Source organism: Chrysochloris asiatica, unplaced genomic scaffold, assembly GCF_000296735.1.
Source record: "Chrysochloris asiatica unplaced genomic scaffold, ChrAsi1.0 scaffold00109, whole genome shotgun sequence".
NCBI classification, from domain to species: Eukaryota; Metazoa; Chordata; class Mammalia; order Afrosoricida; family Chrysochloridae; genus Chrysochloris; species Chrysochloris asiatica.
The window spans coordinates 228,018-251,220 of NW_006408627.1; the positions used below are offsets into that span (position 1 = coordinate 228,018).

General features: G+C 38.3%; 1 protein-coding gene across 3 annotated transcripts in view; it reads right to left on the bottom strand.

The window, feature by feature from the left end:
- The window catches only part of HPSE (heparanase), a 92,770-nt gene that overhangs the window by 21,162 nt on the left and 48,405 nt on the right, over positions 1–23,203 (bottom strand). The window contains exons 4-9 of one of the 3 annotated variants that reach the window (XM_006867722.1): positions 22,941–23,114; positions 11,381–11,549; positions 10,781–10,828; positions 9,392–9,485; positions 8,836–8,939; positions 6,971–7,085 (exon numbers count right to left, since the gene is read on the bottom strand). In XM_006867722.1, the coding sequence (XP_006867784.1) occupies positions 6,971–7,085; positions 8,836–8,939; positions 9,392–9,485; positions 10,781–10,828; positions 11,381–11,549; positions 22,941–23,114 (704 nt within the window). The remainder of the gene's footprint in view (positions 1–6,970; positions 7,086–8,835; positions 8,940–9,391; positions 9,486–10,780; positions 10,829–11,380; positions 11,550–22,940; positions 23,115–23,203) is intronic. The other 2 variants (XM_006867723.1, XM_006867724.1) reach the window with 2 other exon arrangements.

Below are 23,203 nucleotides of genomic sequence, written 5' to 3' on the forward strand. Positions count from 1 at the left end.
TCCCAATCCATCTTGCTGGGGTCTTCTTTTTTTCTCTGACACCCCACCTTACCAAACATGATATCCTTCTCCAGTGACTGGTCCCTTCTGACAATATGTCCATAGTATAAGAGATGAAGTTTGGCAATCCTGGCTTCCAAGGAGTACTCTGGCTGCACTTCTTCCAACAGATCTTTTGGTTCTTAATATAAGTATGATTTTAATGTCCTCTTTCGGCTTCTTGCCTTCAAGGCCTCCTGAGAAACTTTAAGATGCCACTATTGGTCGTTATGGTGTACTCAGGATTTAGTTTTCAGTCTGTTTCCTTTTTAGTCTGTCTGTCCATAACCCCCATTCAGGCCTTTTTCCTAGTAATAAACAGTTCAGGGCTGGCTGTGGACATTTTGCACTGCTGTTTGGCTTTAAGTGGCAACTGTTCCTTTAAATTTTGAGGAGATTTGTGCACATGCATAGTAGAACCTTCTGGAGGTGTGGGTGGGATGTCCACTCACTCAGGACCCCCTCTAGTCACCAGAATGGAGGTGCGCAGACAGCGGTAGACAAACAAACAGGTACAAAAGAAAAGAAAAAACAAAAAAAAAGAATGTCCACACCTTTATATCTATGGATTGGTCAGGATTCTGTGCTGCTCTGATCCTTTTCCCACTCAGTCTCCCCCAAGATGGCTGTTCTGGGAGACGCTGAGCCTGGTGGATCCCCCAAAACACTAGATTTCTTGCTTCCACTACAAATCCCACTGGCTGTAAGTCTTCATACTTTCTAAATATTCCTTTATGTGTGGTTTAGATTTCTGGGACCATCCCCTAAACCTGCTTCATCTGGTATTCTGTGTTATTGCTGACAGAGATCCTCACTGCACTTCTACCCTATTTGCTATCTTGTTTTCCCCCACCCACCCAACTTACTTTTTGACATGTGCTCTTGGCAAAATTTTTTAAAGTCCCTACAATAGTCAAATAATTTCCTTAGAAATTACCCTTAAAAAAAGATAATCTCTGAACATCAGTCTCCATGACTCTGAGACCAGAAAAACTAGACAGTGCCTGGCTACCACTACCAATGGCTCTGAAAGGGATCACATTAGAGGGTCCCAGATAGAGTCAGAGAAAATGTGGAATAAAATACAATATTATTAGAAAAAAAGTAAAGGACCAAGCTTACTGGTCAGAATGAGACTGGAGAAACCTGAGACTGTGGATCTCGACCACCCTTCAGGTCTAGAAAGATGCTCACCCTTCTAGCCCAATTATAAGGCAAACAGTAGATAGTTACATAGGGGGAACAACAACACTAATAGAGTATGCGCACCATGGAATGGTCAATCATTCAAAATCAAAAGGGCAGAGGTGGGGCTTAATGGTAGATTAGGGAGAAAGGCTGAGCAGACCTCCACCAATAATAGCAACCAGACTACACAGGTTGAAAGGATGGTCTCAGAACTATGAACTTTATGTAAAGGGATAATTAGGAGAATTGAAGCCTTACTGCAGAGTGGGTTTGGAGCAGAGGCCAGAAAAGAGGTATTTTCTGATTTGCAGCAGCCAGTGAGTCATGGAGCAACCATTTTGAAAGGGAAGGAGCAGATATAAGGTCAAGAAAGCACTCGCATTGCAGAGGGCTGACTGATTATCAGAGATAAAAATGTGATTATTTCTTCATGTTCTTTTGTTTTCCTCTGTCTGCCCACCTCCATTCCATATCCAGCTGCTGGAAGAGGGGATACCTGAGTGACTGGACACCTGCCACCTCACTGCAAGATTCTACTATGCATGCGCAAGGACTGACACAGCAAAGATTACTGGAGCAGAATCAAAGAAGGGGGTGGAGTCAGCAGGAACAGCTTAAAATAGGAGTGTCTTCCAATGCGGATCTGGCCAGCCCTGGGCTGGGTCTCATTAGAAACACCTGAATGGGCTTGAGGAGAGGTGGTGGTAGTAGTGAGCCATGGAGTCGGTTCCAACTCATAGCAACCCTGTATAGGGTTTCCAAGGCTGTAAATCTTTATGGGAGCAGAAAACCTCATCTTTCTCCCACAGAACAGCTGATAGTTTCAAACTGTTGACCTTGAGGTTAGCAGCCTGATTCATAACCACTATGCTACCAGAGCTCCTTGTTGAGGAGAGGCAAGAGAGGAAAAAGTGTGGGGGAGGACAAAAACTAAATCTTGTGTTACATCAGAAGGTGCAATGGGAATACTTTGAAATTTCTCAGGCAAATTTGAAGGCAAGAAGCCAAAAGAGGGGTGCTAAAGTCTTACTCATATTTTGCTATGTATTTTGTGTGTGTGGTGATTTTGGACTTCAGTGTCCAGTTTGGTTTTTTGGTCCCCCTTTTATCTTGGAACAGGGATTTTTCTCTCCTTGCCCTACCCAACAAGATACAATTACACCCTATAAAATCCCAACATCTGGGCAAGAACCAATACCAGCTACTATACACCAGAACAGCATAAATAACCAACACCTGCTAAAGTCACTCTGAGTTGAGTAGAAAGAAAAGTGAAAACAGAAACACATTTCCTGATCACATCTACAAGGAGGTAATTAGAAAGCTTACGACTACACTAACATACAGTCACCTAACTATTGAAAATATAACAGCACCACAATGGCTAAAAAAACCAAAACCAGAAAAATTTGCTCATGTCCAGAAATAAGAGTAGCTCATAAAAATAAGCTGGAGGTAGACCTAGAATTTCCATTGGAAGGACTGCAGGCTTTGGAACTGCCCAATAAGGAATTTAGGTGGATGATACTGAGGTGCATCCACATGTTCTACAGAAAGGTTGAGGAAATGAAGGAAGAAGTCAGAAAAGTGCTACAGGAACAATAAAGTAAGAGAATACTATTGGAAACAATTCAAAGTATGCAAAAAGAGGTCCAGATGATTAATATCTAAATATCAGAAACAGAAAATACACTGAAAAGGCAAAGGAGGAGAATTGAAGGGATGGAAGCCAGAATCAGTAAGCTTGAAGACAAATATCTCAATACTACTAAGATAGAAGAGCAAGAAGAAAAAAGAATGAAAAAATATGGAGAAAATCTGTTCATGTGGGACTACATTAAGAGGAATTACCTATGGATGATTTGAGTCCCAGAACAGGAAGAATCACAGAAAACCATAGAGGAGATAGCTGAAGAACTTCTGGAAGAAAATTTCACTAACATCCTGAAAAACAAGAAGATAAGCATTCAAGAAGCTGAACAAATCTCAGGAAGGATAGAGCCCCAAAAAGATATATAACAGTCAAGCTCTCCAAAATCAAAGGAAAGGAGAGAATCCTGAAAGCAGCTAGGGAAAAGAGAAGTGTTACCTACAAAGGCAAGCAAATAAGTTTAAGCTCTGATCGCTCAGCAGAAACCATGCAGACAAGAAGGCAATTAGAAGACAGATACAAACTCCTGAAAGAAAAAAACTGCCAACCAAGAATCGTTTACCCAGCAAAGTTGTCAATCAAATATGACAGTGTAATCAAACCATTCCAGGATAAACAGAAGTTAAGGGACTTTGTAAAAGCCAAGCCAGTACTTCAAACCATTCTAAAGAGAATTCTTTGAACTGAGAACCAACAAGAACAGACAGCAACCAGAGACTGACATATGTGGCAACTCAGTCAAGAGATGGAAGCATCCAGTGCAGAAAAAAAAATTACAAGAACGAAATTAGAGATTCTGGAATGTCAGTCTATGATCAAAACAATTACAATGTGAAAGAAGGGGAAAATATAGGAATAGAGATCCAGGTGGTGGGGAGGTCAGGTAGATTTCAGGGTAAAATCAATAGGAAAATATTTTCCTAAGGACAAAGTTGAAAAGTGATGGTAAGATGGTGGAATGGAAATAGAAAACACAGCGAGGAAGTGAGATAACTGCTGTTACATTGAGATGAAACAAAGTGTATGATTTGTTCAATGTAAATCTAATAAAAATTAAAACAAAAACATATATTCTCAAGTGGCATTTTAGATGATAAAAGCCAAGTTCATACTTCATAGTTCTATATCCATATTTGAGCTCTGGTATGATGCTGTAGAATAAGCACTAAATTGGTAACTGCAAGGTCAGTAGTTCAAACCTTTTAAAGGGTCATTATGATTTGGAACTAACTTGAGAGAGAGCACATAACAATTTAGCTACACATAATACCCCTATTTTTAAACATAAAAGGGTGCTTCAAGAAGTCTGTGAAAATAATGGAATGTAAAGATAATTTCATTTTTTCAAGACCTTTTGAAGCCCCCTTGTATATACCTTCCTTTTTGGTTAGAAAGACTACATTTCTTGATTTAGCACCAAATATAGTTGGAGGTAGGGAAATAAGACTGTAGTCATAAATATTTTTAATATTATTAACAAAACAGTCAATTTTTAAGTTGAACTTTTTGAGCAAATCTATGATATGGGCTTATTTAAAGTTAAATAAAGTATTATTTCATACATCTAAAAGTTTTGAAGTAGTGGATACTGTATGCAATTTTTACTTCGGTTTACCTTGCTTAAAAAAAAAAAAGAAGAAAAAAATACAAGTTTGTTACCTGGTAAAATGTGAGTTGTAAAACTTCACATTAGCCCTTAAAAAAAAAAAAAAAAAAAAAAATCCCAGTTCCATAACAAATGGAAATTCACAAGCTTCCATCCCCACCACCTCCAAAAAAATAAAAGAAAAAATCTTGACAGACCTTATACCTTTGATAAAAATTAACTCAAAGTGACTCATAGGTGTAAATGTAAAATACCATACTACAAAACTTTCAGAAGACAGCAGTAGAAAATCTAGTTGACACTGAGTTTGGGGTTGACTTTTTAGGTACAACACTAAAGGCATGATACAAGAAAGAAAGAGGAAAAAAAAAGTGAGTAAGTCCTATTTCACTAAAATTAAAAACTTATATTCTGGTTGTTGCTGTTGTCAAGTGCCATCAAGTCAATTCTGACCCACAGCAACCCTATATAGAGTTTCCAAGGAGCAGCTGGTGAGCTTGAACTACCAACCTTGCAGTTCAAACGACTTTGCAGTCTGGCACATTAACCCACAGCACCACACCAGGACTCCTATATTCTGGTAAGGACACTTAAATAATGAAAATACAAATCATAGACTAGAAAAATATGTGCAAAACACTTATGTGGTAAATGACTTGTATCTAAAATATAACAAATAACTTTTTAAATGAAATAATAAGAAAAGCAAATAGATGTACAAAAGTTACCACAACAAAAAGAATATACGGTTAGCAAGTAAGCATATGAAAAGATGTTCAAAATCCTGTCATCAGGGAACAATATATTAAAGCAACAATGACATACAATTACACATATACTGGAATGTTTGAAATTCAATAAAACTGACAATATTAAAAGTTGGTAAGGATGAACTCTTATTCACTGCTGAAAAGAATGCAGTGGTATAGCCACTCTGGAAAAGCAACCTGGTAGTTTCTTACATAACTAACTAAACACAGTCTTGCCATATGGCCCAGAAATCACACTAAATATTTACATAAATGAGATGAAAAATTTTGTCTACACAAAAGCCCGCACATGAATATTTATAGTAACTTCAGACATAACTGACAAAAACAGAAAGTGACCAAAATGGCTTTCAATATTTGAATAGATAAACTGTGGTACATCTATACAGTGGAATATTATTCAGTGATAAAAAGAAATGATCTATGAAGCCACAAAAGGGTATGGAGGAACCTTAAAAGCCTAGTGCTAAGTAAAAGAAGCCTGTCTGAAAAGGCTATATACTAGTGAGTAATTGCTATCAAGATTAATAGTGATTGTCACAACTGTTAAGATAGAAGTTTTGAAAAAAATAAAAAGGGGGGGGGGTGATTAGTTAATCTTACAGTCCAGGAACAGAGGACCCTAAGACCATCAAGGGAGAAGAGCATGAGTGGAATGTGAGACCCTATCCAGAGAATCAGTGACACCAGAGATGGAGGCAGATATGATGACATGGAGAGATAGAGCAGCTGAGGATTCCAGACTCATGGAAAGAGAAAGGCTGTGTGCTGGTGACCAGGAAACAGGCTTGCAGAATGTGCCCTTTGGTTGTTTAAATGATTATATATTCCTGAGTGTTTTTGTGTACATTCAAAACAAAAAACAGAGGTAATAAGCAAATATTGCTGAATAATGATGCATGGAAGGGATTGCAATCATTGCAATGAAATGAAATACGATAAGATGAGTGTAAAACTGATGTTCCCCCATGTAAACTATCACTCAAGTCACAATAAAAACTTTAAAAAGAAAGAAAGAAAAAGGCTATATACTGTATAATTCCAACTCTAAGGCATTCTGGAAAAAGTAAAAATAAAAAGATCACTGGTTGCCAGGGACTTGTGGGGAGAATGACAGGAAGAACTGAAAGAACGCAGGGGATTTTAGGGCAGTGAAACTGTTTTGTATATTATTAAATGGTGTATACATGGCACTATGTATTGCCAAAACCCATTAGACTATACCACACAAAGAATGAACTGCAATGTAAACTATGGAATTTAATTAATAATGTATCAATAACGGCCCATCAATTTTAACAAATGCATCACAGGAATCAAGAGCTTAATCATAGGGAACTTGGAGGTGTGGGAAAAGGGATTCTGCACTGTATGCTTATTACTATTATTTAGTGTTGCTAAGTGTCATCAAGTCAGTACTGACTCACAGTGACTTTATGCACAACAGAACAAAAATAAAATCTATTCATTTTTGGAAAAATCCCATACCATGTCCAAATCACCAATATTAAACAAGCTATTTCTGGGTCTCAATTTCTTCTCTTGAAAAACAACAGTGGTAGAGTGGATGATCTTTCTGTTCTCTTCCAACTCATCATTCTATGGTTTGGCTAGCTATTGAGGGCAATGAATAACTGATTATTCACAGAAGGGTGACAGTGGGCCCTCAGCATCCTCTTATCTACTCACAGAAAGAGGGAAGTGATGATCACTTACAGGTAAAGGCTCGAAATTTTCATCCACTAAGTGGTAGTTTCCTGCTCCAAAGAGCACTTGTCTCATCACCACTTCGATGCCCATTCTGGCCGACAGGCCCAATTTATCCAGCCACCTGGAGCAGAGATAGAGACCCATCTTTCTTCAACTTTGGAAAATAAAATAATTCTAATTATGTGCTATCTTGGTTTATTCATCTACATGGGAGGCACTGACGGGAAAATATAAAAGCGACATTCCTTATAAACAAGTCATTTGAGTGGCACGGACACTCAGTGTAGCAGCAGTGGAATCCTTTTCTCACATCTTCCCAGACTTCAACATGAGAACAAACCTTGAAGGCTAGCAGGGAATCTCTGCTACAAAGCAGAACAGACACTGAATATGCATTCCTCATCCTGAGAGGACAGTCCAACTCCCTCCTCTCTGCACCTTTGATGAATAGTATAAAACAAACATCTTGATTCTTTTCTCTACCTTCCTACAGGATTGTGCTTAGTTTGGGGCTTCTAAGAATAAATGGGAGAGAAAAGAAATTATGTCTGAATTCTAAAGTGAGGATGTTGTTGTTTTTGTCAAGTGTTGTCCGTGTTGGTTCTGACTCACAGCAACCCTGTATAGAGTATCCTGGTGTCCTGGTGTGGTGCTGTAGGATAAGCACTGGACTACAAGGTCATTTGAACTGCATGGTCAGCGGTTCAAACTCACCAGCTGTTCCTTGGAAATCCTATATAGGATTGCTATGAATAGGACCTGACTCAATGACACTTAACAACAACAGCAACATAGGGTTTCCTAGGAGCACTTGGTGGGTTTGAACTGCTGACTTTGAAGCTGGAAGTCTAGTGCTTATTCTACAAGTCACACCTGTACCCCAGAGTAAGGGTTGTTATTGTTGAATGCCATCTAGTCAGTTCCGACTCAAGTGACCCTGTTTCTAAGGAGTGGCTGGTGGGGTCTGAACTGCTGACCTTGTGGCTAGCAGTCTAGTGCTTATCCTACAGTGCCAAACCAGGACTCCAAAGTAAGGATATGTTGTTGTTGTTGTTGTTAAATGCCATTGAGTCAGTGGCTCTGTATCAGGTTTTTGAGGGGCAACTGGTGGGTTTGAACTGCTGACCTTGTGGTTCACAGTCCAGTGCTGATCCTATAGTGCCACACCAGGAGAAAGATATATTGTTGTTGTTAAATGCCACCGAGTCGGTTCTGACTCATAGCAACCCCCCTATACAGGGTTTCCAAAGAGCACCTGATGAGTTTGAATGGCCAAACTTGTGGTTCAAACCAACCTTGAGGTCTAGTGCTTAGCCTATGGTGCCACATCAGGACTCCAGAGAAAGATATAGAGGTAGAAACTAAGAGTGATTCACAGATTACTAAATGTAGATAAATCAGTATTCTAAAGCAATCAAGCTTGTGGTAGTTGGATCATGAGGTGACTTGGTAAATTTTTTATTTCACTGGAAATCCCTCTAGTGTGAACTCATATTTAATGCTCCAAACCTCTTGGGAATATGAGTATAGTTCATATAATAAATATCCTTCTCTGACTCAAAACTGAGGTGCACTCTTTTATAACGAGCTTCGTCATGAATAAGTATTGACTCAGTGGCAACTGGTTTGGTTTGGTTATTTAAGAACCAAAATTTCTAAACCAATTCATTCTTGCAATGATTAATTTAAGTCACATTAAAGATATTCAACAAGGTTTAGCAAATCACTTCCTTGTAAAATCTGGCATAAATTTTGAGGCTTGGCAACAAGCCAACTTTTGGTCTGCTCTTTGATTGATGAGTTATTTCAACTGAACAGAGGGTAGGGGCCCCGCTGCAATTGGATCCTTGAGGTAGTGTCGTTTTACTCACATAAAGCCAGCTGCAAAGGTGTTGGACAGCAAGGGTGCTCCACCCCCATACGCTGAACTTGTTTCTCCTAACCAAACCTTGTGGGGTCTGGTCTCCTCAACAACCTATGGAACAAGAAAGTCTCCATGGTAATTACAAAGAAACTGACTAACCATGATGCTGAAGATTAACAACATTTAAAACCTTGTATTCATTGTGAACTGTGCCCATCTGTTATATAGTTATAAAATATGTTCCAGTCATCCGGTCTTGGGCAATTTGCTTTTATAGGAATAGCAGGGTGTGCAAAATGCAAACAAACCTATTTTACAGGTCTGTGATAGTTAATTCTAATACAGTCTATTGAAAGTGCTTTCTATCTCTAATTAATGTATATGGGTAAAATCCTAGGCTAAAGGGAGCCAAAGGTGACTAAGATACTGCTTGTTTTCAATAAGCACATACCTGAAGCTTAGAAAAACGTGTACACTTTTATACCTTTAGAATTTAGAACTATCTACACTACAAAATAAGGACTGATTTTGCTTTAAAAAAAAAACAAAAAAAAAACTATTACCTGGAAAATTTTTTGTGTGGATAAAATAAAAGTGTCCAGTACATCAGGGTTTAGAAAGTCTTCTTTGGTAGCAATTCGTCCATTCAAATAGTAGCTAAATTATTCAGAAAATATTCAGAAAAAATAACAAGCTTTAACTTTTTGCTTTTCAGTTAATTGGATGCCCTTGTTCTCTTTCCTACCTCTCCCACCCTCATGCAGTTAAAAAAAAAAAAAAAAAAGGCAGATGTTCTACTCGGGTGAGACCAAGATGGAAGAAGGACATGAAGGAGAATCCACTGTGCATTGAATGTGTCCCAAAAAAACATGTGGATAGGTCATGGGTCCCAGTAGTGTACAATTGTCCTCCATTTTGTGATCTGATATAATTCTCTTCCATTTTGCTATATGTGTTGTAAATCCTAACCTTTATATGTTTATGAGGCAGGATTAGGATGGGCTGTATCTTGAGTTACAGCATTACAAAAGGGCAAGATTCATCCATATCCTTATGCAAGTCACCACCCTTCTAAAGTAATGAACTCTCTTACTAAAGTCACACCCTTGCTTGAGTCGTACATTTATCTAACAATAGCTCAAAGGAGAGAAGTGAGCAGAGGAGCTTGATTACAGTCAAGAAAGATGAGCCTAGAGCAAAACGAGTCCTTTGGACCCAGAGTCCCTGCACTGAGAACCTCTTAAGCCCAGGTGAAGATTGATGCAGAGACACAGGGATGCAGGGTCCATAAAGGTTGGAAGGAGACAAGACCTTCCCTCAAAGTGAACAGAGAGAAAAAGCTTTCTCTTAAAGCTTTTGTGAAGCCTTGGGAGCACAGTGGGTTAAGCACTGGACTGCTAACCACCAGGACAGCAGTTCAAAAACACCACAAAGATGAAACTCTCTGATTCTATAAAGATTTACAGCTTTGGAAATCCTAAGGAATCACTCTACTCTGTTCTATAGGGTCTCTATGAGTCCGAATCCACTCAACAGCAATGGATAGACTGAGTTGTAGTCTGAATTTGGACTTCTAGCTTCCTAAATTGTGAGAGAACAAATTTCTGTTTGTTTAATTTCTATTTGTGGTATCTCTGTTATAACAACATTAGATAACTGAAGCATCCATTTTATCAAAATAATTAGAAAATAGTTACTCTGTCTTTGAAAGGACACAGTGGATCAAGTGACAGGGTGCCTTGATCTTATCAAAACGAGTATAGTTTTTAAAGTAAACTTCAATTTTTATTTTATTAATATGAAAATACTAGTATTATGCAGTTTGATACACTATTTGTTTCTTGTTTGAGCTAAAAACACAATTAGCAGCTAGATGGAAATAATTTTTAGAAGAGTAAGTATTAAGAGAGCTAGCACTACTTTTCTAGTGAAAGAACAGGAGCTAGACTTACTGATGCCACGTAACTGAATTAATCACGTCTCCTCCAGCCTCCAGGAAACTAGAAAACAAATTCCACTCTGTCATAATATAGTCTCATATAACATATATCAAAGAATCTTATTCCCTTGAAATGGACTGGGCTAGTTATTATAGCATCAGGCTAGTTATGATATCCTAATTCTAATAGAAAAATTTATCATAGGTTTCATTTACCTCAGAACCTTTAGTATTCCGAGTCAGTCAATACTTTCCATTTTGGTAAACACTGGTAAAAAAAAAAAATTTTTTTTTTCCTTTTTTGGTTAAAAAAAAAAATCTAGTCAGGCAGTTAATAACATGTAAATTAGTGTTTTTTTCTTTCCTTTGCGGTGAAAAATAAACATAACAAAACATATATTATCTCACCAATTTCTACATTTTTTTCCTTATGGTGAAAACTATACATAAAACATATTATCTCAATAATTTCTACATGAATAATTCGATGACATTGAATACTTACTTTTGGTTGTATAATCCTTCTCCCTGCCCTTTTCCAAATTGTTCTACCACCACTAACACACACTCTAAACATTTTTTAAAAAGTAGTTCTGCCTTCTTTGGCTCTTACCTCCTCAACATCTTAACAGTCTTTCCTCGAGGTTGACCAATGTCAGGGCCATATAATTTTGCAGTTTTGAAAGCAGATTTTCCTAGAAGTGTATGCAGTTCAACAAAATCTTCTCCTAACTGGAATCCATCAATATAAATACCAGACTTCTTTCGAAAACTGTTAGGTTCTGAAAGACAGGAGTTTTTGACATCATCCCTTATCTAGAAATTTTTTATTGAAAAGAAAATATAAAGTAGCATTTCAAAGTAACAAAACATTTTCCCAATTATAAAACCATAAATTCAACTAAAGTGAGACATTCCCACTAGAAAGGACAAGCAGAGTGGACCAGCTAGAGTGACAGAAGATACATCTTCAAAGAAAAATCATCAGGAAAAACCAAAACAAAAATGTCAGTATAACTGGCTACTACAAGAATAAGCAAGCTGTTCACCAGGAAGCCATCAAGGCAAGCAATGAAAGTCCTTGAGGACAAATCCCTTTCTAAGACTAAAACTCAAAGGGAACACATGAGCAAGCATGTAAGCTTGCTGGCAACCACATTGGTCTACTGGTGAGTGGAATAGGGGAAAAGGCAGCAATGAAGAAATGGGCTGAGTTCAGCCACGTTCTATAGACTTCCATTGACCTGGAGATGAGAGAGCGACGAGGAAGGGCTGGTTGGTCCAAAGTGTGGTGAGACCTGGGGACACATGAGCCCAAGGACAAGAACATAGCCACAGAGGGCTAGAGCTGAGAGTGAAGCATCCAGTTGATATGAAGTGAGGGGAGACGCACAAGAACACCCAAACTTGCATATAGTACCCATTTGACCTAGCCTTGATGGTTTGATAATCAAAACTTGACTAGAGGAAAATAAAAAACAAACAAACAAACAAAAAACAAATTTTGATAACGGAAACGAGGGTAAGTTGCTACAATTTGAGGAACTTGACCTATATTCATGGAGGTTGTTGTTGCTGTTGTTATGTGCCGTGGAGTTGGTTCCGACTCATAGCGACCATGTACAGGGTTTCCGAGCGTATAAATCTTTACAGGAGCAGAAAGCCTCATCTTTCTCCCGCGGAACAGCTGGTAGTTTTGAACTGCTGACCTTATGGCTCGCAGCCCGATTCATAACCACTATGCTACCTGAGCTCCTTATACGCATGGAGGTAGTAACTCTAAATACCAACAGAGAGGGAAGAAGTCTTCACATCAAGTATCAATGGTATCCCCTCTCTACACAGGGTAGATAGGGGCTTAGTGGCTACCTAAAATGGGGGGTGGGGTGGGGTGATAAAGGCACGAAGTGACTAGCTTACAAGGTTTCAAGAGGGAGTTTAGTTTAAGAGTGTGGGGGGGAAGAAAGAATCCCTACTGAATAATTTTCATCTTGTCTAGATGGATCTGGTGAAAAAAGATGGGATAAGATTCTTATGATTCAATATTGAAGAAGTAATGGTTATCATGACTAATTGCGACTGTCAGAACTGTAATGGTTTGTAACAAAAACAGGGGAGTAGTTAATCTTACAGTGCAGAAACAGAGGACCCTACGGCCATCAAGGAAGAAGAGCACAAGCAGAATGTGGGACCTTATCCAGAGAAGCAGCAATGCCAGAGATGGAGGCAGAGATAGGGACATGGAGAGAGGGAGTAGCTGAGGACTTTCGATTCATGGGAAAGGAGGGACTAAGAGCTGGTGGCCAGGAGGCAGACTTGCAGAATGTGCCCTTTGGTAGTGTAATTATTATATATGCATGAGTGTTTTTAAAAAAAAAAAAAAAGAGCTATAGTGAATAGAGAGAAAAACTGTTATCTGATGGTACATGGAAAGGTTTATAATCATTGCAATAAAACAAAGTGTATTATTTGTTGAATGTAGAACTGATGATCTGCCCTGCAAACTTTCACTCAATTCACAATAAAAATTAAAAACAAAAAAAAATCAAATAAAATGCAAAGGCAAGAAAAGTAAAATATCTAGTTGTAAAGAAGATATTTCATGAAAAAAAAATTGAAATTACATGATTAGAATATGAGAGAGTGTTGAAACAATTTGAAGTTAATAGTGGAGCTATTAGACTTCCAGCAAGATGGCAGACTAAGCAAACATACCACAAACCCTCTACAACAAAGATACAAGAAACAAAATAAAACAGAACACAGATGAAAATGCTGGCACCCTGAACCTCAGAAAAAAGTTACAGAGGTGGATGGACTGCTTGCTAGGAGGACAGGCTGAGCAGAGACAGTAAGAGAGGGAGACTGACTGGTGAGCAACTGGCCAGATGCAGTTTGACCATTTTGTAAGCTGCATTGGCAGTGAAGGGAGACCTGGCAGGGCAGATTCACATTGGTTTCTGGAAAGGTACAATGGCAATTCCTTCTTTTTTCCCCATGTTCGCCTGGTGACCAGAAGTTTTGTCAGCTCCCAACCTCATAAATCCGGAGCACAGACCCTGCTCTCCAGGAATTCAGAGCCATGTGGTTGGGAGCCATGCCAGTGTGAGGAAGCTGCATTACTTTGGTGCCTGGATTCAGGTAGGCTGGGCTCTAGACCTACAAAACCAGCAGAGCCAAGAGACCAGCATTTAATCAGTCATGCTTCTCTGTGATCCTAACAGATACTGAAATTAGCTCCATTGAGGGCCCCCATGAACTACTTCCAAACTGAGTGTCCTGAACATAGATTAACACCAAGGCTAATAGGAACTCTATCTAGGGGCCAGAAGCTCTCATGTTACATCCCTTCCCCAACCACCTTGTGAGCTCCTTGAATTGCAGGAATCCACCAGAGATTTCTACCCTCTGGGAGAACTGTACTCTTTGTTTTTACAAATATGACAACCCCACAATGTCCCAGAAACAGAAAAATTTAGCCCACATGAAGAAACAAGAGAGAATGGGTCAATGAAATGACCAAGATGCAGAATCAGAAAATGTTTCTGAGGAAGAAAAGGTAATTGGACTAACTGAAAAAGAATTCAAAAGAATGATAATAATTCAACCATTTCAAGAGGTAGCATATGATCAAGAGTCAATGATACCGAAGGAAGAAGTCCAAAGTACATTGAAGAAATTGGCAAAGAACAAAGCAATCAGAATTGATGGAATACAAATTGAATCTTACAAGAAAGTGAGGCAGCATGGGAGTCACTCACTTATCTATGCCAAGACATTTGGAAGAATATCTGGCCAACTGATTGGAAGAGATCTGTATCTGGGCCCACGCCAGAGAGAGGTGACCCAATGGAATGTGAAAATCATCAAACAATATCGTTGATATCCCATGAGAGTAAAGCGTTACTAAAGGTAATAAAGCTGCAACCAGACATTGACAAAGAACTTCAAGAGGTTCAAGCCAGATTCAGAAGAGGACATAGAACATTGCTGACGTCAGATGGATTTTGGTAGAAAGCAGAGAATACCAGAAAGACATTTACCTGTGCTTTATTGACTACAAAAAGGCCTTCAAATGTGTGGATCATGACAAGCTATGGACAATATTGTGATGTATGAGTATTCTGGAACACTTAACTGTGCTCATGAAGAACCTGTACATAGACCAAGAGGCTGCTGTTCAAACAGAATATGGGAACACTAATTGGTTTTAAATTAGGAAAGATGTGGGATAGGGTTGTTTTCTTTCAACATACCTATTCAACCTGTATGCTGAGCAAATAATCTGAGAAGCTGGGTTATATGAATAAAAATGTGGCATCAAGAATAGAGGAAGACTTATTAGCAACCTGCAATATGCAGATGACATAACCTTGTTTTCTGAAAGTGAAGAGGACTTAAAATACTTACTGATGAAGATCAAAATCATAGCTTTCAGTATGGATTATATCTCAATGTAAAGAAAACAAAAATCCTCACCACTGGACCAATAAACAACATTCTTATTAATGGAGAAAAGATTGAAGTTGTCGAAGACTTCATTTTTCTTGGATCAACCATCAACACTCATGGAAGCAGCAGCCAAGATATCAAATTATGTATTACATTAGGCAAATCTGCTGCACAGGAACTTTTTAAAGTGTTGAAGAGCAAAGATGTCAGTTTGAGGACTAAGGTACGTCTGACCCAAGCCATGGTATTTTCAATAACTTCATATGCATGCAAAAGTTGGACAGTGAATAAGGAAGAATTGATGCATTTGAGTTATGGTGTTGGAGGAGAATATTGAAAGCACTATGGGCTGCCAAAAGAACTAACAAATCTGTGTTAGAAGAAGTGCAGCCAGAGTGCTCCTTAGAGGCCAGGATGGCTAGACTTTGTCTCTCATACTTTGGACATATTGGCAGTAGGGACCAGTCACTGGAGAGGGATATCATGTTTGGTAAGGTGGAGGGTCAGAAAAAGAGGAACACACACACCTCAGCAAGATTGATTGGCAAAGTGGCAGTATCACTGGGCTCAAGCGTAGCAACAATTATGATGTTATCTTAGGACCGGGCAGTGTTTTGTTCTGTTGTGTATAAGATCACTATGAGTCAGTACTGACTTTATGGCACCTGACAGCAAAAAGTCATTAAGAAGAAATGAAAGAAGGAAAAGGTCAAAATGGATGTCAGAAGAGACACTGAAACTTGCTTTCCAGCATAGAAATGCTAAAGCAAATAAAAGAAAAGAGGAGGTACAAGAACTCAACAGAAATTTCAAAGATCAACTCAGGAAGATAAAGCAAAATATTACAATAAAATGTGCAAAGATCTGGATTCAGAAAACCAAAAAGGAAGAACACGTTCAGCATTTCTCAAACTGAGGGGAACTGAAGAAAAAAGTCAAGCCTCAATTTTCATTATTAAAGGATTCTCTGGGCAAATTATTGAATGATGCAGAAAGCATAAAAAGAAGATGGAAGGAATACACTGTACCAAAAGGAAATGGTTGATGTTCAACTGTTTCAAGAGGTAGCATATGATCAAGAGCCAATGATATTGAAGGAGGAAGTCCAAGGTGCATTGAAGGAATAGGCAAAGAACAAGGCACCAGGAATTGATGGAATAAAAATTGAAACCTTTCAAGAAAGTGAGGTGGCACAGGAAGCACTCACTCATTTCTGCTAGGAAATTTGGAGGACAACTATCTGGCCAACCAATTGGATAAGATCCATATTTATGCCCATTCCAAAGAGAGGTGATGCAATGGAATGCGGAAATCATTGGTCAATATCTCTGATATCGCATGTGACTAAGTTTTACTGAAGGTAATACAGAAATGGCTGCAGGCATACATTGACAGAGAACTTCCAGAGGTTCAAGCCCTATTCAGAAGGGGACTTGGAACGAAGGATATCATTGCTGACGTCCTATGGATCTTGGCTGAAAGCAGAGAATATCAGAAAGATGTTTACCTGTGCTTTATTGACTATACAAAGGCTTTTGATTGTGTGGATCATGACAAGCTATGGACAACATTGCAAAGTATGAGTATTCTGGAACACTTAATTGTGCTCATGAGGAATCTGTACCTGGACCAAGAGGCAGTTGTTCAAACAGTGGTTTAAAATTAAGAAAGGTGTGTGACAGGGTTGTATTCTTTCACCATACTTATTCAACCTTTATGCTGAGCAAATAATCCAAGAAGCTGGTTTATGTGAAGAAAAAAGTGGCATTATAATTGGAGGCAGAATCATTTAACAACCTGTGATATTCAGATGATACAATCTTGTTTGCTGAAAGTGAAGAAGACTTAAAATATTTACTGATGAAGATCAAAGAGCAAAGCCTATGGTACGGATTGCATTTCAATATAAAGAAAACAAAAATCCTCACCACTGGACCAATAAACAACATTCTTATCAATGGAGAAAAGATTGAAGTTGCCAAAGACGTCATTCTTATTGGATCAACTATCAGCACTCATGGAAGCAGCGTCAAGAGATCAAACAACTCATTGCATTAGGCAAATCTGCTGCACAAGACCTTTTTAAAGTGTTGAAGAGCAAAGATGTCAGCTTGAAGACTAAGGTGTACCTGACCCAAGCCATGGTATTTTCAATAACTTCAAATGCATATGAAAGCTGGACAGTGAATAAGGAAGACCAAAGTAGAGATGCTTTTTAGTAATGGTGTTGGAAGAGAATATTGAAAGTGCCATGGGCTGCCAAAAGAACCAACAGATGTGTGTTGGAAGAAGTACAGCCAGAGTGCTTCTAAGAGGCCAGGATGGCAAAACTTTGTCTCTCATACTTCAGACATATTGTCAGGAGGCATCAGTCTCTGGAGAAGGATATCATGTTTAGTAGGGTGGAGGGTCAGAGAAAAAGAGGAAGACCCTCAGTGAGATGGATTGCCAAAGTGGCAGTATCAGTAGGCTCAAGTGTGGCAACAATAGTGAGGTTGGCACAGGATCGGGCAGTGTTTCGTTCTGCTGTTCATAAGGTACTGACTCAATGGCACCTAACAACAACAACAACAACAACAACAACAACAACAATAATGTGTTAAGTTCTGGTGTGGTGCTGTAGGTTAACGTACTGGACTGCAAAGTCGATATAAACTGCAAGGTCATAGGTTCAAGCTCACCAACTATTCCTTGGAAACCCTATACAGAGTCACTATGGGTTGGCACCAACTTGGCCTTTAACAACAATAATGTGTTAGTGCTTCTGTTCTACCTCCTTGTTTATTGCATAGTGCCTGCAGTCTTAAAGACTTCCAAGAACAAAATTGGCCTTTAATTTAACTGGAGCAACAGACAAAGGAAAGTCAGAAATAGAAATAGAGTATGGAATGTGTGGACAATTGTCTCCATGAATAAACTATCCCCTTTACTATGAGCCCAGAAAAGCTGCATGGTACCCAGATACCATTACTAAACTTTTTTTTTTAACTTTTAATTGTGAATTAAATGAATGTTTTGGAGTCCTGGTGTGGTGCTGTGGGTTAATGCATTAGACTGCAAAATTGGTTTGAACTTCAAGGTTGGTGGTTCAAGCTCACCAGTCACTCCTTGGCAACCCTCTACAGGGTCACTATGGGTCAGAACTGACTTAACAGAACTTAACAACAACAACAAGTGAAGGTTTACAGAACAGATGACCAGTTTTGCATTTGACTAATCATATACTTTACTTCATTACAATGACTAAGATCCCCTTCATGTGCTAATAGTTAACAGTATTTACCTGCATTCACTTTAACTACTGCATTCCTCCCTGCGTCTCCTGCTACCTTCATCTTTCCTGTGCTAACCTTCCTCTTGTTGTATATTGCCTGCCCTGTCACCCATGTTGACATGTGTCTATGCTCTAGCCCGTGAATAATTTTCTTCCATCCCCTAACCCCATAACCATCATAGGTTGTTTCTTATATTAAGAAAACTTTATCTTAATTTACAACATTGATTCATAAAATATATTTTAGTGTCCACACACACACCACCACCACCACCAACAACAAATGAATGATAATTAAGTACTATCAAAAGATTGATAGAAAGATCATAGAAAGCAAGCAGAACACAATAAAAATTCAGAAGAATTCAGGAAAACACTACAAGAACAAAAAGACAAAATAAATGCAAATTTTGAAATGATACAAAACTCACAATTAGAAAGATTAATATTAAGATCTCAGAAATAGACAATACATTGAAAGGGCAAAGGAGCAGATGTGAAGCAATTGAAGTCCAAATTAGTGAGTTTAAAGATAAATCTCTCAATACTAATATGCTAGAAGAACAATCAGAAAAAAGAATGAGAAAATCCAAAGAAAGCCTACGAGTTGTGGGACACCATGAAGAGGAACAACTCATGGGTGATAGGAATTCCATAATGAAAGAGACAACAAGCACAGAGAAAATTATCAAAGAGTTGTTGGGAGAAAACTTCCCTAACTTCATTAATGATGAGAAGGTAAGCATACAAGAAGCTGAACAAACCCTAAAAAAAATAGATCCTCAAAGAAAATCACCAAGATATATCATAACAAAGACAAGGGAACAATCCTGAAAGCAGCTCAGGACAAATGAAAAGTTACCTATGAGGAGAACAAAGAAGGCTTTCTCAGTAGAAACCATGCAGGCAAGAAGGCAATGGGATGACATATACAAAACTCTGAAAGAAAAAGGTTGCCAGCCATGAATCATATATACCCAGCAAAGCTGTCCCTCAAATACAAAGGTGAAATTAGAACATTTCCTGATAAACAGAAATTAAAGGAATTTGTAATGACCAGACTAACTTTACAAAAAATTGCTGACGGGTGTTCTTTGGACTAAGAACCAACCACAGCAGACAACAACCTGAGATTACCATACATGACAACACCACCTAGAAATCAATCCAGGTTTAGAAACATTTAAAGTAAAACAAACCTACAATACTGAAATTAGGGAACCAGCGATATTAATGAAGTCAACTACAAAGCAAAAAGAGGAAATAGTGTAGATAGAGAATTTCCAAATAACAAGAAAGTCAAGTAGATGTCAAGATAAAACAGATTGTTTTAAGCAGGGGAAAAAAATAATAAACTACAGGGTAACCTCAAAGAAACATAGTACACCTGCATATCAAAATTTTAAAAAGAGGAAAATCAGAAAGATTTAGTAAATATTAATACAACAGAATGAAAATGAAAAGAAAACCCACAAACAAAATGATCTCAGCTTAGAGAATTATGTGGAACAACAAATAAAACAGCAGCATCACAAAAAAAACCACACAGAAAAATGGCTGCAATCAATTCATACCTATTAATAATTACACTGATTAAATGTACCAGTCAAGAGAAACAAAGAGCAGAATGGAAAAGAAAACAGGATCCTTCAATATGCTATCTACAAGAGATACTATATTTGAAAGATGGAGACAGCCTAAATGCCCATGAACAGAAGAATGGTTAAACTTTGGTACATAAATACAATGGCATACTACAAAATGTTGAAAATAATGATGAATATGTGAAACACCTTACAACATGGTTGAACCTGGAGGCCACCATTCTTGTTGTTAAGTGCCATCATGGCAGTTTTGACCCATAGCACCCCTGTATATGATTTCTGAGGAGCAGCTGGTGAGCTTGAACCGCCAACCTTGTGGTTCAAACCAACTTTGCAGTCCAGCACATTAACCTGCAGTGCCACACCAGGACACCACACCAAGAGGACATTAAGCTGGGTGAAATTACTCAATCACAAAAGGACAAACATTGTATGAGACCTATGTTGTAAAAATGTTTTCTTGATAACTGAAACAATCAATATGGTTACACGGCAGGCAAGGGAAAATTATTTGTGGGCTAGAGGGCAGACACATGTTAGCCTGGGTGACAGGGCAGGCAATATACAACAAGAGGGAGGTTAGCAGAGGAAAGATGATGGTAACGGGAGATATTATTAAGAATGCAACAGCTAAAGTGAATTGAAGTAAATATTCTTTATTGTTGGTACATGGAAGGGATTGAAACCATGTAATGAAGCAAAGTATATGATTTGTTGAATATAAAACTAATGATCTGAAACTGATGCTCTCCCATGTAAATTATCATTCAATTCACAATAAAAACTTAAAACACAAAACTGATGATCTGCTCTTTAAACCTTCACTCAATTCACAATAAAAATGTTTTTTAAATAGTGGAGATATTAAATTAATGGATATTTGGAAAGTAGTCTGTATCTAGTATAATACCTAATTTCCTTAAAAAAAAAAAAGCTGGATGAGAGTGAGACATTTAAAAACTGATTTGTACAATGGAATTTAAAATCTTGAGAGTGTTTACTCACAAAGTAAACGTGCAAGTAGCAAAGAACAAGAGATAAGAGACAGACATAGAAGTGGGTAAGTGTCCAATCCACTTCACATAATAAGCTCTCAGCTGCTCCCTTCCCCTTCACCCTGGAAACCAGAGACCTTCTCTTCCTAAATGGGGCCCAAAGAAGAGAGAAACATGCTGGTATCTCTCTGTTATCTTTCTTTAAAGAGCTGAAGGGGTTGGGAGAGTAGGGTTGAAATGTAAGGAGTAAGGGATATATAAATGGGTATGGATGGATTAAAATGACATCTATTCATACAAATGCTCTAACAAATTAATCAGCATGCCACTAAAATATGATTGCTTCCACTCACTCTTCTATCTTGTTTTTTGTGCGTCAACTTGCCTGTTATCTTCAGCAACATGATCCCAAAGGCTGCAGCTAGTCTTTACTGTACAACAATTAGCATAAACATGTACCATACTTTGCTTATTATTGGATGGTCCCTTATCTCCGCAGTGGAAGCTCCAAGAGAATAGGGGCCTAGCTTTGGAGACAGATTGATGGATTCAAATCCTGACTCCTCTATTTAGTAGCACAGCATCACACACAATTTCTTTCAGCCTCTTTTCTCGCCTGTAAAATGAGGGTCCACCTCAAACAAACAAAACAAAAATACACTGCCATCTGGATTTTGAGTCGATTCTGACTCATAGTGACTCTGTGTTGTTGTTATGTGCCATTGAGTTGTTCCGACTCATAGCAACCATATATAGGGTTTCTGAGGAGCGGCTGGTGAGTTTGAACTACTGACCTTGTGGTTCAAACCGATCTTGCAGACCAGTGCTTATTCTACAGTGCTACACCAGGACTCCATAGTAACCTTATAAGACAGAATACACTGCCCCATCAGGTTTTTAAGGCTGTAATTACAGAAGCAGACTATCACATCTTTCTTTTGTAGAGGAGTTGGTGGGTTCAAACTGCTGCCCTTTTAATTAGCAGCCAAATGCTTAACAATTGCACCACTCTTCTCTGGCATTATAATGATATGTTAATGCTTATAAAATGCTCATAACAGTGTCTAAAATATAGTACATTTTCATCATATTGTATCTCATTTCCCATTTATCTTCTATTTCATTGGCTGGTTTATGGGAATAACACAATAAACATGTTTTGAATGAATGTGATTAATCAGTTAATGCATTAGTTAGCATTTATAAGTTCTTGATACAAAAAGAGGGAAAAAGGAGACAATCAAATACTTAACCTGTGTATAACAGTGTAAGCATATTGTTAGGGTTGGGATGGGGTTGTATAGATTGACTGACAAACTGAGAAACAGAAAAAGGAATGGAAAGACACCAGTGAACTGCCTACTTCAGTATTGCTGAGTGCAGACTGCTAAACATAATAAGGTAAAGTGACTGTAAAGCTTAAGAGAACCTAAGAGGTATGGAATTTTCTGGCACCGGCTGGTTGTTTTCAACTCAGACATAAACTGGATTTAATAATGTTGTTGTTAAGTGCTGTTGAGTCAGTTCCGACCCATAGCAACCCTGGATGGGTTTTCCAAGAAGCGACTGGTGAGCTTGAACTACTGACCTTACAGTACAAACCGACTTTGCAGTCCAGCACATGAAGCCACAGTGTCATGCCAGGACTTTAACAGTAAATGCTGGGATATATAAAAGTGTTTTCTGCTATAAACAGTTCCCAAAGTTGTGTTGTTGAGCACTTTCAAGAATGTGTCCAGGCAAAAAAGTATTTTTTCGAGTATCAAAAAGAAAGTCAGAAAAAGTCATAGATTATTTAATACTAAAGGAGATCCACCTTACTAATGAAATGTCCCTGAAAGTACTCACCATTGCCAAGTTCCCAAGAAATGTTGTAACTCTTGGAAGAACAGTAGTCTAGCAGCAACTGTGCATTAGAATTGTTCCAGTGCAAATCTGCTGTTCTTAATAACGCATTTAGGCCAAAGATAAGGTCTAATCCTGAGCAATTTGCAAAAGTGTACAGCATATCCACTGAGCTTTCTGAAAGAAAAATGTTGCAATTTAATAAAACTCATTGAAAACAATGTAAAGAAAGTCACCAGCTCTGCTCCTCATAATAATGACTATTT